Below are 16,373 nucleotides of genomic sequence, written 5' to 3'. Positions count from 1 at the left end.
GCACTCCAGCCCCACACGCACGCTGCAGCGCCTTGCTGGCAGCTGCCCCGTGGTGGCCGGCTCCAGGCTGAAAGAGTGCCCGGGGGGTGGCCGCAGGAACACCAGCAGGCGCTAGGAGATGCTGTCCTCCTGGATGCGCCAGGTTTCATAGCTGTCGTCCATCCCAACGGCTGGCTGCATCTGCGGCATCAAAGTCCTCTTGGAAACCACTTGGCACATTCCAAGGAGGTCGCCCACCAGCTTCTTCAGCACCCTGCACGTCTCAGGCAAGCCCTGCACTGGCAATGCACAAGCCAAAGACTTGACACCACTGAGGTCTTCCTCCTCATCTTCCTCCTTCTCCACCGCCTCCTCGCTGCTGGAGCTGTCCTGCTCACTGCAGCTGACAGAGGCAAAGTTCACTTCCCTGGCCAGCCAGCAGATCTCAGCGAGCAGGACCATGGCTCCTGCCACGGTCAAAAGCAGCCGGTGCTGCAACACAGACCGGAGGAGCCAGTCTTCCCACATGCAGTTGCTCTGCTCCATCTCCTCCAGCAGCTGAGTCATCTCCTCACGCAGATACTCCTCACGCTGCTGCATCTGCTGGGCCGTGGCCACGTCTTTCTGATGATGGCTCTTCAGCCCGTGCTGGATGGCCAGCACAATCACAGGGAGGCCAAGTCCGGCAGCCATGGCCTGGAGGTGGCGGGAGAAAAAGGGCCTCAGCAGGGCTGGGTGGCAGGGAGCACGGGTCCGGGGCAGTGGGGCAGGAGCTGCCTGGAGCTGGGGGCCTGTAGGAGAGGTGGGAGGGAACAAGTGCAGGCTTTGCAAGCACTGCAGGGATGGGAGCCACAGGCTCTTCCCACACAGCATTTGGGCACTGCTGGCAACAAGCTTTAAGGGGCCGCGGGCCCTGGCTGGAGCCAGCATGGGGCCCGTCCTGCCCAAGCCGCCCTGATGACCAGCCCCTGGCTGGGCTGTGCCCCGAGAAAGGGCAAGGGACATCAGAGCGGAGCCTCCTGAGGCCCCGTTGCTGACACACAACAGCGTCCTGACACATCCCCAGGGCCTCTCTGGGCACCTGCCACCACAGGGAGCCCCGAGCACCTCTCTCCCCAGCCCCGAGGGTGGTGCCGTGCCCTGCCCTGAGGGGCTCGCCTCTCCCTCGGGGTTAGAAACCCCCTGGCCCCTCCTCTGTGCTCTCACAGCCACCAGAACAGCATCACCCAGACGGCAGGCCCCAGCCTTTGACCCAACCGCCCAGCTCAGTGGCTCCTGGCCATCACACCCAGTACAAACCCATCCGGCAGCAGGGAGCTCACAGGGACTCTCTTGACAAAGCAGGCAGACGGCCCCCATTGGTTAAGGTGCTGTCCTAGTTTAGCCCTGGTCAGGACCAGACTACGCCTTCTCTCTCTCACTCCCCCCCACACTCCAAGAGAATAGGCAGAGATAATATGAGAACAAAGGCTCCAGGTTTCAGATAAGGACAGGGAGAAATCCTTAAATTTACCGTTAGGGGCAAAGCAGACTGGACTCGGGGAAAACTATTCACTGATTGCTAAAAAACAGCAGGACAATGAGACCGAGAACAAGATAACCTGCCCCCACCCCTCCCTCTTCCCGGGCTTCACATTATCTCTACCACCTTCCCCCACCCCCTGAGCGGCACAGGGGGGGAAGAGGGAATTGGGGTTACGGTCACGCGTTGTTATACGCTGCTGCTTTGGCGTAGGGGGAACAACTCCTCACATTCCTCCCCTGCTCCAGCGTGGGGTCCCACCCACAGGCCACAGTCCTCATGAAACTGCTCCGGCATGGGTCCTCTCTTCCACGGGATGCACTCCCTCCAGAACGGCTGCCCCAGCGGGCCCCCCACGGGCCACAGCCTCCTTCAGGCATCCACCTGCCCCAACGTGGGGTCCTTCACGGGCTGCAGGTGGATCTCTGCTCCTCCGTGGACCTCCATGGGCTGCAGGGGGACTACCTGCCTCACCACGGGCTGCACCAATGTGGGCTGCAGGGGAACCTCTGCCAGGAGCTGCATTACTCCTGCCCCTCCTTCTTCACTGACCTTGCCGGCTGCAGCCGTTCCTCTCACCACAAAAATTCTTCACCACAGGCAGGCTGATGCCTCTCAGCATCTCTTCACGTCTCATCTCCTCTCCACTTCTTGCAGCCGGGCCGGGCTGAGTCGGGCCCAGTCGGCCGCCCGGCGGCAGGCCAGAGGCTGAGGCCTGCAAGGCCCACAAGGCTCGCGCCTCCCCCTCTCTGCCCCTGCTCAGCGTCTTCACATCTTATCTCCTATTTATTTTCTGGTTTCCCCTTCTTAAATACATTAGCACAGAGGCATTATCACGCAACATTCTGCTACCAGTTGGCTCGGCCTCAGCCAGCAGCAGGTCCACCCTAGGCCCGGCCGAGTCCACTGAAGAAAGGGGAACCACTTCTAGAGCAGCTTGTTCCAGAAGCTGCCACCTTAGCCCCCCCTCACTAAATAAAACCAGAACAAGCTGTTTCTTTCCATCTGTACTATTAGTGTCTTTGGTACACAGTCAACCTCACCTACTTGGCAAAGTTAACTTGCTTTTTTCCTAATCATTGAATCCAAGGGTGTTTGCTCGAAGAGAATCTGCAGTACATCATTTTGTAAAAAAAAAAAATTATTCAGTGGGCAGATATCTCATAAATGAACCCGTGGCATTCATTGTCATGCATAGGATTGCACTGAGTTCCATCTTAGCTTTATGATCGTCCAGCTGGTCACGCAGCAGTTGCTTCAAACCCTGTTCATAGAAGCAGCACAGGTTTCTGGACAGAGCATTCTTAGCTAGACGACCTCAGGAGAAAAAGTGACCTTCTTCTGTGAATCAATCTCACCTTTACACTGCAGAAAAATTAACGTTTTAAGTGCTTTTTTTTTGTCAACTGGTGAGAAATTATATAAGATTCTGGTACACTTGTTTTATTTTACCTTTTAAGCAGCTCTTAATTACTCTTTCTCACATTAGATGCAAAAGCATTTAGAGTTGGTCTAAACCTGTTCCTACTTCAGCTACTCTGTTTCAATTTTTCCCAGTGACAGAGGCCAAGGGGATGAAAAATGCGACTGTGAGGCTCTCTGGAGCAGAGAATAGGGCTGGGACTGAGATGTTGAACTTGTCTAGGAATAGTCCTGTGTCTCTGTAGGTTCTATGGCATATTGCAGCAGCCTCAAACTGCTGGCCCAGAAGGGCCTGAGTTTCCTGGAAACTCTTTTTCTTACCTGCCAGTACCCTCTGGACACCCAGCAAGCCGCAGATGTCTGTAAATGGACACCTGGAGTGAACCCTCTCTCTTCACTCTGTTTGAAGAGCATCTGTCAAAGTGAAGAGTGAGTCTCTTAGGAAGCTTTGGGGCTGCACTGCAATAGCTATCTGCAGGCATACTCTTACCTTCTGGAAAGCATTGGGAAACTCCAAGTAGCTTGTTTCTCACTGCAAATTTCTGAAAAAAACAGCTTTGCAAAAACATGAGATTCCAAGACTTTCTGGGGATTTTTTTTTTCTTTTAAATGGAATTTGTGGTGTTCTGTAAATTGATGGATACGGTTGCCCCACAATATATTAGGAGACATAAATATAACTAGAATGCACAAAGCAGTAGTGAAATAACTGTGAATGGAAACTCACATCAAACATTAAGTTTATCTAATAAGAATCATAGAATTATAGAATCATTTAGGTTGGAAAAGCCCTTTAAGACCTCAGCCAAGATTGCTGATAAGTGATGGAAAGTGGCTTGGTGAACACTTCTGCCAGCCCCCTCAGTATCATTGGGTAGATCCCATCTGGCCCTACAGACTTACGCGTCTAGATTTGGTAACTAACCAAATGTAAGCTTAGAACGATGACTTAAAACGTGCAGCCACTCCTCTGTGAGGTAAGGACACTGAATTCTGGAGGGTTTCCTTGGATGGCATCCTGATCCAAGGGGAGAGTCTCCAATTGAGAGCTGCTGCTTCAAGGAACTCTGCCTCAAAGGGATCTCCCAGCAGACGCCAGTTACAACCCAAGGGAAACCAGGGCTTGTGGTCCGATACGGTCAGGTCAGCCCCATTGGTTAAGGTGGTCTCCTAGGCGTGCTCGTTACCTGGAGACCCCAGCAGCCACTGCGTGGGCTTGGCTAGAACTTTCAAGGGCTTTCCAGGCACACTCACAGAGAGTTGGTTAACACAAATTAATTTATTTTCATTACAATAAAAATTATATTGTTATTTACAATGTATCAAATAAGGGGCCCACAGGGCCCATCAGTTCTTTCCAGTGGGATGGCTGGTCCCATCCCCTTATACGTGCTAACAACACTCAGCTGCAATGGCATCTTCAGCTGGACCAGGGCAGACTCCCCAAACTCCCGTCACGCTCAGCTCCTCTCGAGCAGCGTCATCTCCACGCCTCGTTTGTCCACATCTGCGGCGCAGACTCCCCAGGCAGTCTCTGCGATCAGCCTGGCCCAGTGTGCGAAACTGTCGCCCGGGCCCCGTCCGTCTGAGAGGAAAGCAGGTCCTCAGGGTCACGGGCATGGCTGGAGAAGCCTGGGGCCACCAGCACGTGGGCGCAGAGCTGCAGACCTGGGACGTGCAAATTGTCCTGCTGGGTGGCGTCGCCCTCGGTCTGAAAAGCTGCACCTCGACAGCAGCGCAGCTCTCCGGCCCCGCTGTGCTGCTGGTGAAGGCGGCCTCTGCCTACTCCAGGCTCAGGTAGGACACTGAGCTGCCTTGCTGCACTGCAAAAGTCATCTCAGTGCAGATGTTCATCTTGGAGGGGCTTGTCAGCTGGAACCTGCAGGAGTGGGAGGAGGGCAGCACCATGAGCTGGCAGTCGTGCGACTGAGGAAAAAGCAGCCAGGCTGATCTCACCAGCCCTTGGGCCCAGCAGGCGATCTTCTCCACGTCTAAGTAGGAGCACGTGCAGAGGGTACGCAGGAGGTACGAGCTCTGATCCGTCCGCAGCTTGTCCTCGGGATGGTGGAGAAAGCACAAACTGTCCCCCAGCAGCTGCTCCCTCCAGCACATGCACTCCAGCCCCACACGCACGCTGCAGTGCCTTGCTGCCAGCTGCCCCGTGGTGGCCGGCTCCAGGCTGAAAGAGTGCCCGGGGGGTGGCCGCAGGAACACCAGCAGGCGCTAGGAGATGCTGTCCTCATGGATGCGCCAGGTTTCACAGCTGTCGTCCATCCCAACGGCTGGCTGCATCTGCGGCATCAAAGTCCTCTTGGAAACCACTTGGCACATTCCAAGGAGGTCGCCCACCAGCTTCTTCAGCACCTTGCACGTCTCAGGCAGGCGCTGCTCTGCCGATTCACAAGCCAAAGACTTGACACCACTGAGGTCTTCTGCGTCCTGCTCAACTTCCTCCTTCTCCTCCACCTCCTCGCTGCTGGAGCTGTCCTGCTCACTGCAGCTGACAGAGGCAAAGTTCACTTCCCTGGCCAGCCAGCAGATCTCAGCGAGCAGGACCATGGCTCCTGCCGTGGTCAAAAGCGGCCAGTGCTGCAACACAGACCGGGGGAGCCAGTCTTCCCACGTGCAGTTGCTCTGCTCCATCTCCTCCAGCAGCTGAATCATCTTCTCACGCAGATACTCCTCACGCTGCTGCATCCGCTGGGCTGTGGCCACGTCTTTCTGATGATGGGTCTTCAGGCCATGCTGGGTGGCCAGCACAATCACAAGGAGGCCAAGTCTGGCAGCCATGGCCTGGAGGAGGCAGTGACGTGCGGAAAACGGACTCCACAATCTATAAGATTGTAAAGTGGGTATGTTTATTCAGCGCCGGGCAGCACGCGGTGGGGGGGGTAGTCCCGCCAAAACCGTGCGCGGCTGACGAGGCAACTCACTTTGAATTTATACAACCCAGTGTTACATACACATGAAGTTTTAAAACACGCCTATACATATGTATGAGCTATCCCGGCTTTGTATTAAAATTAGTCCCAATGAGTCATTTGGTCGCTTTTAGCTGGTTCTTGAAGGAGGCTCCCCAGTTCTTATCAGGAACTGTCCTTGTGAGGAAGTGCAGGACTTCTGCTTCAGGGCACAAAGCAAGGCCCCTCAGTTCTTATCATGGACTGTCCTTGTGAGGAAGGCAAGACTTCCCCTCCCCTTAGGTAGTTTTCACAATAGCTAATTAGCAAAGCAGAGGATCATTTGTGTTAGCATGCACAGCAATAATTAAACAATGCCATCTCTACTAAGGTTTTTTTAACACCTTCTCTCAGCAGGAGAAAAAGGGGCTCAGCAGGGCTGGGTGGCAGGGAGCACGGGACCGGGGCAGTGGGGCAGGAGCTGCCTGGAGCTGGGGGCCCGTAGGAGAGGTGGGAGGGAACAAGGGCAGGGTTTGCAAGCACTGCAGGGATGGGAGCCACAGGCTCTTCCCAGACGGCATTTGGGCACTGCTGGCAACAGGCTTGAAGGGGCCGCGGGCCCTGGCTGGAGCCAGCATGGGGCCCGTCCTGCCCAAGCCGCCCTGATGACCAGCCCCTGGCTGGGCTGTGCCCCGAGAAAGGGCAAGGGACACCACAGGCCCCATCCCCGCCACACAACAGCGTCCTGACGCATCCCCAGAGCCTCTCTGGGCACTGCCACCGCAGGGAGACCCGAGCACCTCTGTCCCCAGTCCCGAGGGTGGTGCCGTGCCGTGCCCTGAGGGGCTCGCCTCTCCCTCGGGGTTAGAAACCCCCTGGCCCCTCCTCTGTGCTCTCACAGCCACCAGAACAGCATCACCCAGACGGCAGGCCCCAGCCTTTGACCCAACCGCCCAGCTCAGTGGCTCCTGGCCATCACACCCAGTACAAACCCATCCGGCAGCAGGGAGCTCACAGGGACTCTCTTGACTAAGCAGGCAGACGGCCCCCATTGGTTAAGGTGCTGTCGTAGTTTAGCCCTGGTCAGGACCAGACTACGCCTTCTCTCTCTCACTCCCCCCCACACTCCAAGAGAATAGGCAGAGATAATATGAGAAAAAAAGTCTCCAGGTTTCAGATAAGGACAGGGAGAAATGCTTAAATTTACCGTTGACGTGCGGAAAACGGACTCCACAATCTGTAAGATTGTAAAGTAGGTATGTTTATTCAGCGCTGGGCAGCACAGGGGGGTAGTCCCACCAAAACCGTGCGCGCCTTACGTGGCAACTCACTTTAAATTTATACAACCAAATGTTACATACACATAAAGTTTCACAATACGCCTATACATATGCATGACCTATCCCCGCTTCGTATTAAAATTAGTCCCAAGGGGTCATTTTCATAAACTCCTCCTGTCTGGGCTTGCGCAGTGCCTCCTGGTGGTGGTCGTCGGGGGTCATGGGGATGAAGGCAGGTGACTCCTCTTCGTCACCGCTAGTAACCTTTTGTTCTTGCGCAAACTCAGTTATCCCTTGGCTTTCATTCAAGCTGCAGGGTCGGTTTTAGCTGGTTCTTGAAGCGACCCCCCTAGTCCTTACCGGGAACTGTCTTTCGTGGAGAATTGCAAGACTTTCTGCTTCAAATAGTTTGCACAATGGTTAGCAAATTATTAAGGAAGTAGTTAACAAAACATTAAGCACTATTTATCAACTTGATTCCTTAGGATGCACAGCAATAATTAATCAATGCCATATCTATTAAGATTTCTTTAACTCCTTCTCTCACCGTTAGGGGCAAAACAGACTCGACTAGGGGAAAACTATTCACTGATTGCTAAAAAACAGCAGGACAATGAGACCGAGAACAAGATAACCTGCCCCCACCCCTCCTTCTTCTCGGGCTTCACATTATCTCTACCACCTTCCCCCGCCTTCCAAGCGGCACAGGGGGGAACAGGGAATGGGGGTTACGGTCAGTTCATCACGCGTTGTTATACGCCGCTGCTTCATCGTCAGGGGAAAAACTCCTCACATTCCTCCCCTGTGTGGGGTCCAACCCACGGGCCACAGTCCTTCATGAAACTGCTCCGGCACGGGTTCTCTCTTCCACGGGGTGCACTCCCTCCAGAACGGCTGCCCCAGCGGGCCCCCCACGGGCCACAGCCTCCTTCAGGCCTCCACCTGCCCCAACGTGGGGTCCTCCACGGGCTGCAGGTGGATCTCTGCTCCTCCGTGGAGCTCCATGGGCTGCAGGGGGACAACCTGCCTCACCACGGGCTGCACCAACTTGGTCTGCAGGGGAACCTCTGCCAGGAGCCGCATTACTCCTGCCCCTCCTTCTTCACTGACCTTGCCGGCTGCAGCCGTTCCTCTCACCACAAAAATTCTTGACAACAGGCAGGCGGACGCCTCTCAGCATTGCTTCTAGTCTCACTTCCTCTCCACTTCTTGCAGCCGGGCCGGGCTGAGTCTTGCTTCATCGTCGGGGAACAACTCCTCACATTCCTCCCCTGCTCCAGTGTGGGGTCCCACCTACGGGCCACATTACGGTGGGGTCTTTTACAGGCCGCCTGGCCAGGAAGACAGAGCAGACGAGGCGCTCTATAGCCAGATAGGTGCAGCCTCACGGTCACAGGCCCTGGTCCTCATGGTGGACTTCAACCACCCTGACATCTGTTGGAGAGACAGCACGGCACGGCAGGGCACAGGCAGTCCAGGAGGTTCCTGGAATGCATGGATGATAACTTCCTCCTGCAGGCGATAGAGGAGTCGACAAGGAGGGGTGCCATGCTCGACCTTGTGCTCACCAACAGGGAGGGACTGGTGGGGGATGTGAAACTAAAGGACAGCCTTGGCTGCAGCGACCATGAGATGGTGGAGTTCAAGATCCACGGGGCAGTGAGGAAACTACACCGCAAGCTCTCTGCCCTAGACTTCAAGAGGGCAGACTTCGGCCTCTTCAGGGACCTGATGGGCTAAGTGCCATGGGAGGCGGCCCTGGAGGGAAGAGGGGCTCAGGAAAGTTGGTCTATATTCAAGGAGCACCTCCTCCAAGCTCAGCAGAGGTGCATCCCAATGAAAAACAAGTCGGGCAAAAAGGCCAGGAGGCCGGCGTGACTGAGCAAGGAGCTCCTGGACCAACTGAAAGTAAAAACGGAGGCCTATAGAGGGTGGAAATGGAGACAGGTAGCCTGGGAGGACTACAAAGAGGCTGTGCGAGTCGCCAGGGATAAGGTAAGGAAGGCCAAAGCCCTGGCAGAACTGAATCTGGCCAGGGATATAAAATGCAACAAGAAGAGCTTTTATAGGTACGTAGGGGACAAAAGAAAGTCCAGGGAAAATGTAGGCCCCCTCCAGAAGGGAACTGGTGTCCTGGTTACCCAGGACATGGAGAAGGCTGAGGTACTCAATGACTTTTTTGCCTCAGTCTTCACCGACAAGAGTTCTTGTCCCACCACCCAAGCTGTAGAAGGTGCAAGCAGGGACTGCGAGGATGAAGAACCGCCCATTGTACTCAAAGAGCAGGTTTGGGATCATCTGAGGAACCTAAAGGTGCACAAGTCCATGGGACCTGATGAGATCCATCCGCAGGCCCTGAGGGAACTGGCAGATGAAGTTGCCAAGCCACTGGCTATCGTATTTGAGAAGTTGTGGCGATCTGGTGAGGTCCCCGATGACTGGAAGAGAGGGAACATAACCCCCATTTTTAAAAAGGGGAATAAAGAAGACCCGGGTAACTACAGGCCGGTCAGCCTCACCTCTGTGCCTGGCAAGGTCATGGAGCAGATCCTCCTGGAAACCATGCTAAGGCACATGGAGAGCAAGGATCTGGTTGGTGACAGCCAACATGGCTGTCAGGGCAGATCGTGCTTGACCAATCTGGTGGCCTTCTATGACGGGGTGACGGCATCTGTGGACAAGGGACGAGCAACAGACATCATCTACCTGGACTTGTGCAAAGCTTTTGACACTGTCCCACACGACATCCTTCTCTCTAAACTAGAGACATGGGTTTGATGGACGGACCACTCGGTGGATAAGGAGTTGGCTGGATGGCCGCACTCAGAGAGTGGTGGTCAATGGCTCAATGTCCATGTGGAGACCAGTCACGAGTGGCATCCCTCAGGGGTCCGTGTTGGGCCCGGCCCTGTTCAACATCTTTGTTGGCGACATGGACAGTGGGATAGAGTGCACCCTCAGCAAGTTTGCCGATGACACCAAGTTGTGTGGTGCCGTCGACACGCTGGAAGGGAGGGGTGCCATCCAGAGGGACCTTGACAGGCTGGAGAGGTGGGCCTATGCCAACCTCATGAAGTTCAACCAGGCCAAGTGCAAGGTCCTGCACCTGGGTCATGGCAATCCCAGGCAGAAATACAGGCTGGGCGGGGAATGGATTGAGAGCAGCCCTGAGGAGAAGGACTTGGGAGTGCTGGTGGACAAGAAGCTCAACATGAGCAGGCAATGCACCCTTGCGGCCCAGAAGGCCAACCGCATCCTGGGCTGCATCAAGAGAAGCGTGGCCAGCAGGTTGAGGGAGGTGATTCTCCCCCTCTATTCTGCCCTGGTGAGACCCCACCTGGAGGACTGTGTCCAGTTCTGGAGCCCCCAACACAAGAAGGACATGGACCAGTTGGACAAGGTCCAGAGGAGGGCCACAAAGATGATAAAAAGGCTGGAGCACCTCTCTTATGAGGACTGGCTGAGAGATTTGGGGCTGTTCAGCCTGGAGAAGAGGAGGCTCCGGGGAGACCTGATAGCGGTCTTCCAATACCTCAAGGGGGCCTATAAGAAAGATGGGGAGAGGCTGTTTAGTAGGGCCTGTTGCAATAGGACAAGGAGTAATGGTTTTAAAATAGTGGGGAGTAGATTTAGATTGGAAATTAGGAAAAATTTTTTTACAATGCGAGTTATAGAACACTGGAACAGGTTGCCCAGAGAGGTGGTGGAAGCCCCATCCCTGGAAACGTTCAAGGCCAGGCTGGATGAGGCTCTGAGCAAACTGATCTGGTCGGGGATGTCCCTGCTCCTTGCAGGGGGGTTGGACTAGATGACCTTTGAAGGTCCCTTCCAACTCAAACCATTCTATGATTCTATGATTCTATGAAACTGCTCCGGAGTGGGACCTCTCTTCCACGGGATGCACTCCCTCCAGAACGGCTGCCCCAGCGGGCCTTCCACGGGCCACAGCCTCCCCCAGGCATCCACTTACCCCAGTGTGGGGTCCTCCATGGGCTGCAGGTGGATCTCTGCTCCTCCGTGGACCTTCATGGGCTGCAGGGGGACAACCTGCCTCACCACGGGCTGCACCAACTTGGTCTGCAGGGGAACCTCTGCCAGGAGCCGCATTACTCCTGCCCCTCCTTCTTCACTGACCTTGCCGGCTGCAGCCGTTCCTCTCACCACAAAAATTCTTCACCACAGGCAGGCAGACGCCTCTCAGCATCTCTTCACGTCTCATCTCCTCTCCACTTCTTGCAGCCGGGCCGGGCTGAGTCGGGCCCACAGAGCCGCCCGGCGGCAGGCCAGAGGCTGAGGCCTGCAAGGCCCACAAGGCTTGCGCCTCTCCCTCTCTGCCCCTGCTCAGCATCTTCACATCTTCTCTCCTATTTTTTTTTCTGGTTTCCCCTTCTTAAATACGTTAGCACAGAGGCATTATCACAGAACATTCTGCTACCAGTTGGTTCAGCCTTGGCCAGCAGCGGGTCTGCCCTAGGCTCGGCCGAGTCCACTGAACAAAGGGGAACCACTTCTAGAGCAGCTTGTTCCAGAAGCTGCCACCTTAGCCCCCCCTCACTAAATAAAACCAGAACAAGCTGTTTCTTTCCATCTGTACTATTAGTGTCTTTGGTACACAGTCAACCTCACCTACTTGGCAAAGTTAACTTGCTTTTTTCCTAATCATTGAATCCAAGGGTGTTTGCTCGAAGAGAATCTGCAGTACATCATTTTGTAAAAAAAAAAATTATTCAGTGGGCAGATATCTCATAGATGAACCCGTGGCATTCATTGTCATGCATAGGATTGCACTGAGTTCCATCTTAGCTTTATGACCGTCCAGCTGGTCACGCAGCAGTTGCTTCAAACCCTGTTCATAGAAGCAGCACAGGTTTCTGGACAGAGCATTCTTAGCTAGACGACCTCAGGAGAAAAAGTGACCTTCTTCTGTGAATCAATCTCACCTTTACACTGCAGAAAAATTAACGTTTTAAGTGCTTTTTTTTTGTCAACTGGTGAGAAACTATATAAGATTCTGGTACACTTGTTTTATTTTACCTTTTAAGCAGCTCTTAATTACTCTTTCTCACATTAGATGCAAAAGCATTTAGAGTTGATCTAAACCTGTTCCTACTTCAGCTACTCTGTTTCAATTTTTCCCAGTGACAGAGGCCAAGGGGATGAAAAATGCGACTGTGAGGCTCTCTGGAGCAGAGAATAGGGCTGGGACTGAGATGTTGAACTTGTCTAGGAATAGTCCTGTGTCTCTGTAGGTTCTATGGCATATTGCAGCAGCCTCAAACTGCTGGCCCAGAAGGGCCTGAGTTTCCTGGAAACTCTTTTTCTTACCTGCCAGTACCCTCTGGACACCCAGCAAGCCGCAGATGTCTGTAAATGGACACCTGGAGTGAACCCTCTCTCTTCACTCTGTTTGAAGAGCATCTGTCAAAGTGAAGAGTGAGTCTCTTGGGAAGCTTTGGGGCTGCTCTGCAATAGCTATCTGCAGGCATACTCTTACCTTCTGGAAAGCATTGGGAAACTCCAAGTAGCTTGTTTCTCACTGCAAATTTCTAAAACACCAGCTTTGCAAAAACATGAGATTCCAAGACTTTCTGGGGATTTTTTTTTTTTTAAATGGAATTTGTGGTGTTCTGTAAATTGATGGATATGGTTGCCCCACAATATATTAGGAGACATAAGTATAACTAGAATGCACAAAGCAGTAGTGAAATAACTGTGAATGGAAACTCACATCAAACATTAAGTTTATCTAATAAGAATCATAGAATTATAGAATCATTTAGGTTGGAAAAGCCCTTTAAGACCTCAGCCAAGATTGCTGATAAGTGATGGAAAGTGGCTTGGTGAACACTTCTGCCAGCCCCCTCAGTAGCATTGGGTAGATCCCATCTGGCCCTACAGACTTACGCGTCTAGATTTGGTAACTAACCAAATGTAAGCTTAGAACGATGACTTAAAACGTGTAACCACTCCTCTGTGAGGTAAGGACACTGAATTCTGGAGGGTTTCCTTGGATGGCATCCTGATCCAAGGGCAGAGTCTCCAATTGAGAGCTGCTGCTTCAAGGAATGCTGCCTCAAAGGGATCTCCCAGCAGACGCCAGTTACAACCCAAGGGAAACCAGGGCTTCTGGTCCAATACGGTCAGGTCAGCCCCATTGGTTAAGGTGGTCTCCTAGGCGTGCTCGTTACCTGGAGACCCCAGCAGCCACTGCGTGGGCTTGGCTAGAACTTTCAAGGGCTTTCCAGGCACACTCACAGAGAGTTGGTTAACACAAATTCATTTATTTTCATTACAATAAAAATTATATTGTTATTTACAATGTATCAAATAAAGGGCCCACAGGGCCCATCAGTTCTTTCCAGTGGGATGGCTGGTCCCATCCCCTTATACGTGCTAACAGCACTCTCAGCTGCAATGGCATCTTCAGCTGGACCAGGGCAGACTCCCCAAACTCCCGTTACGCTCAGCTCCTCTCGAGCAGCGTCATCTCCACGCCTCGTTTGTCCACATCTGCGGCGCAGACTCCCCAGGCAGTCTCTGCGATCAGCCTGGCCCAGTGTGCGAAACTGTCACCCGGGCCCCGTCCGTCTGAGAGGAAAGCAGGTCCTCAGGGTCACGGGCATGGCTGGAGAAGCCTGGGGCCACCAGCACGTGGGCGCAGAGCTGCAGACCTGGGACGTCCAAATTGTCCTGCTGGGTGGCGTCGCCCTCGGTCTGAAAAGCTGCACCTCGACAGCAGCGCAGCTCTCCGGCCGCGCTGTGCTGCTGGTGAAGGCGGCCTCTGCCTACTCCAGGCTCAGGTAGGACACTGAGCTGCCTTGCTGCACTGCAAAAGTCATCTCAGTGCAGATGTTCATCTTGGAGGGGCTTGTCAGCTGGAACCTGCAGGAGTGGGAGGAGGGCAGCACCATGAGCTGGCAGTTGTGCGACTGAGGAAAAAGCAGCCAGGCTGATCTCACCAGCCCTTGGGCCCAGCAGGCGATCTTCTCCACGTCTAAGTAGGAGCACGTGCAGAGGGTACGCAGGAGGTACGAGATCCGATCCGTCCGCAGCTTGTCCTCGGGATGGTGGAGAAAGCACAAACTGTCCCCCAGCAGCTGCTCCCTCCAGCACATGCACTCCAGCCCCACACGCACGCTGCAGTGCCTTGCTGGCAGCTGCCCCGTGGTGGCCGGCTCCAGGCTGAAAGAGTGCCCGGGGGGTGGCCGCAGGAACACCAGCAGGCGGTAGGAGATGCTGTCCTCATGGATGCGCCAGGTTTCATAGCTGTCATCCATCCCAACGGCTGGCTGCATCTGCGGCATCAAAGTCCTCTTGGAAACCACTTGGCATATATCGAGGAGGTCGCCCACCAGCTTCTTCAGCACCTTGCACGTCTCAGGCAGGCCCTGCACTGGCGATGCACAAGCCAAAGACTTGACACCACTGAGGTCTTCCTCCTCCTCCTCATCTTCCTCCTTCTCCTCCGCCTCCTCGCTGCTGGAGCTGTCCTGCTCACTGCAGCTGACAGAGGCAAAGTTCACTTCCCTGTCCAGCCAGCAGATCTCAGCGAGCAGGACCATGGCTCCTGCCATGGTCAAAAGCAGCCGGTGCTGCAACACAGACCGGAGGAGCCAGTCTTCCCACGTGGAGTTGCTCTGCTCCATCTCCTCCAGCAGCTGAATCATCTTCTCACGCAGATGCTCCTCACGCTGCTGCATCCGCTGGGCCGTGGCCACATCTATCTGATGATGGCCCTTCAGCCCATGCTGGATGGCCAGCACAATCACGAGGAGGCCAAGTCCGGCAGCCATGGCCTGGAGGAGGCAGGAGAAAAAGGGGCTCAGCAGGGCTGGGTGGCAGGGAGCACGGGACCGGGGCAGTGGTGCAGGAGCTGCCTGGAGCTGGGGGCCCGTAGGAGAGGTGGGAGGGAACAAGGGCAGGGTTTGCAAGCACTGCAGGGATGGGAGCCACAGGCTCTTCCCACACAGCGTTTGGGCACTGCTGGCAACAGGCTTGAAGGGGCCGCGGGCCCTGGCTGGAGCCAGCATGGGGCCCGTCCTGCCCAAGCCGCCCTGATGACCAGCCCCTGGCTGGGCTGTGCCCCGTGAAAGGGCAAGGGACACCAGAGCGGAGCCTCCTGAGGCCCCATCGCTGCCACACAACAGCGTCCCGACGCATCCTCAGAGCCTCTCTTGCACCTACCACCACAGGGAGCCCCTAGCACCTCTCTCCCCAGCCCCGAGGGTGGTACCCTGTGGTACCAGCCTGTGGGGCTCGCCTCTCGCTCAGGGTTAGAAACCCCCTGGCCCTCTGTCCCGTCCCCCATTTGGCCCAGCCTTCCCCCTGCATGCTGCACGCACCCGTCGCCCAAGTGAAACTGCAGTGTGGCCACCTGGTGATGCCCCTGGAGACAGGTCCCATTGTGACCCGTCCTCTGTGCTGTCACAGCCACCAGAACAGCATCACCCAGACCGCCAGCCCCACCTTTTGTCCCCACCACCCAGCTCAGTGGCTCCTGGCCGTCACACCCAGTACAAACCCATCCGGCAGGAGCGAACTCACAGAGACTCTCTTGACAAAGCGGGCAGACGCCCCCCAGATCCGGAACCGCAAGAAAACGGGGACTGTAGGTGGATGGCCCTCACTTACGTAGAGAGGTGCAAAGTTTTCTCGGCCCGCGCGTCTCACTCCCAGTTGTCTTGAAAAGAAGTGCTGCTAGCCCTTCGGCAGAGACAGACTCCTCCTCCCTCCTCTCCTCTTGGACTGCTTCTGCTGGGGCAGCATTTGCCTTGAGAACCTGGACCATCAAGCGAAACGCACAGCGTGTCCCTGGCGCAAGTGGAAAAGATCTTGTGGCTCCTCTCTCTGGCTACCAACTTGCCCCCTGCAACGGCAAGCGAGGGGGCTGCAGAGGCCATGCTGGGGCCCACATCTCTCCGCTCCCCTGAGCTTTCCCCGGTTCAGGAGACCCCCCTGTACACCGTGCTGTAGTGCTCTGCTGCAGATCGTGCCTCCCAGAAATGTTGTCTGTACTGCATGAGTGCATGCCTTGACACCCAGCACCCTCAAGAGCTTCCTTTAGCCCTGCTGCATATGTGCCAAGACTGACACAAATGCCGTGTTTCTGTCGGTTCAGCGTGTGCAGAACCCTACATCCCATGTGCCTCCTGTCCAAAGCCACCGGGAGGCAAAAAGGTCACTAAGCGGGAGCGTGCCCTCAAGTCCCTTTCCATGTTAAGTCTCTCTTGTGGAGGTGCTGGGGACCTGAGGTCTCAGGTGGAGGGAACA

The 16,373-nt window shown here is 55.0% G+C and overlaps 1 protein-coding gene across 1 annotated transcript; it reads right to left on the bottom strand.

The window, feature by feature from the left end:
• Window positions 1-13,888: 13,888 nt before the first annotated feature.
• Window positions 13,889-14,896, bottom strand: LOC147600886 (inositol 1,4,5-trisphosphate receptor-interacting protein-like 1). Its single transcript, XM_086746065.1, has one exon. The coding sequence runs from the start codon at window positions 14,894-14,896 to the stop codon at window positions 13,889-13,891; it is 1,008 nt and encodes a 335-aa protein (XP_086602191.1).
• Between the last annotated feature and the right edge of the window lie 1,477 nt (window positions 14,897-16,373).

This window comes from Chlamydotis macqueenii, chromosome 4 (assembly GCF_036417535.1).
Source record: "Chlamydotis macqueenii isolate bChlMac1 chromosome 4, bChlMac1.mat, whole genome shotgun sequence".
NCBI lineage: Eukaryota > Metazoa > Chordata > Aves > Otidiformes > Otididae > Chlamydotis > Chlamydotis macqueenii.
This window is presented reverse-complemented; position numbering and strand designations above follow the sequence as displayed.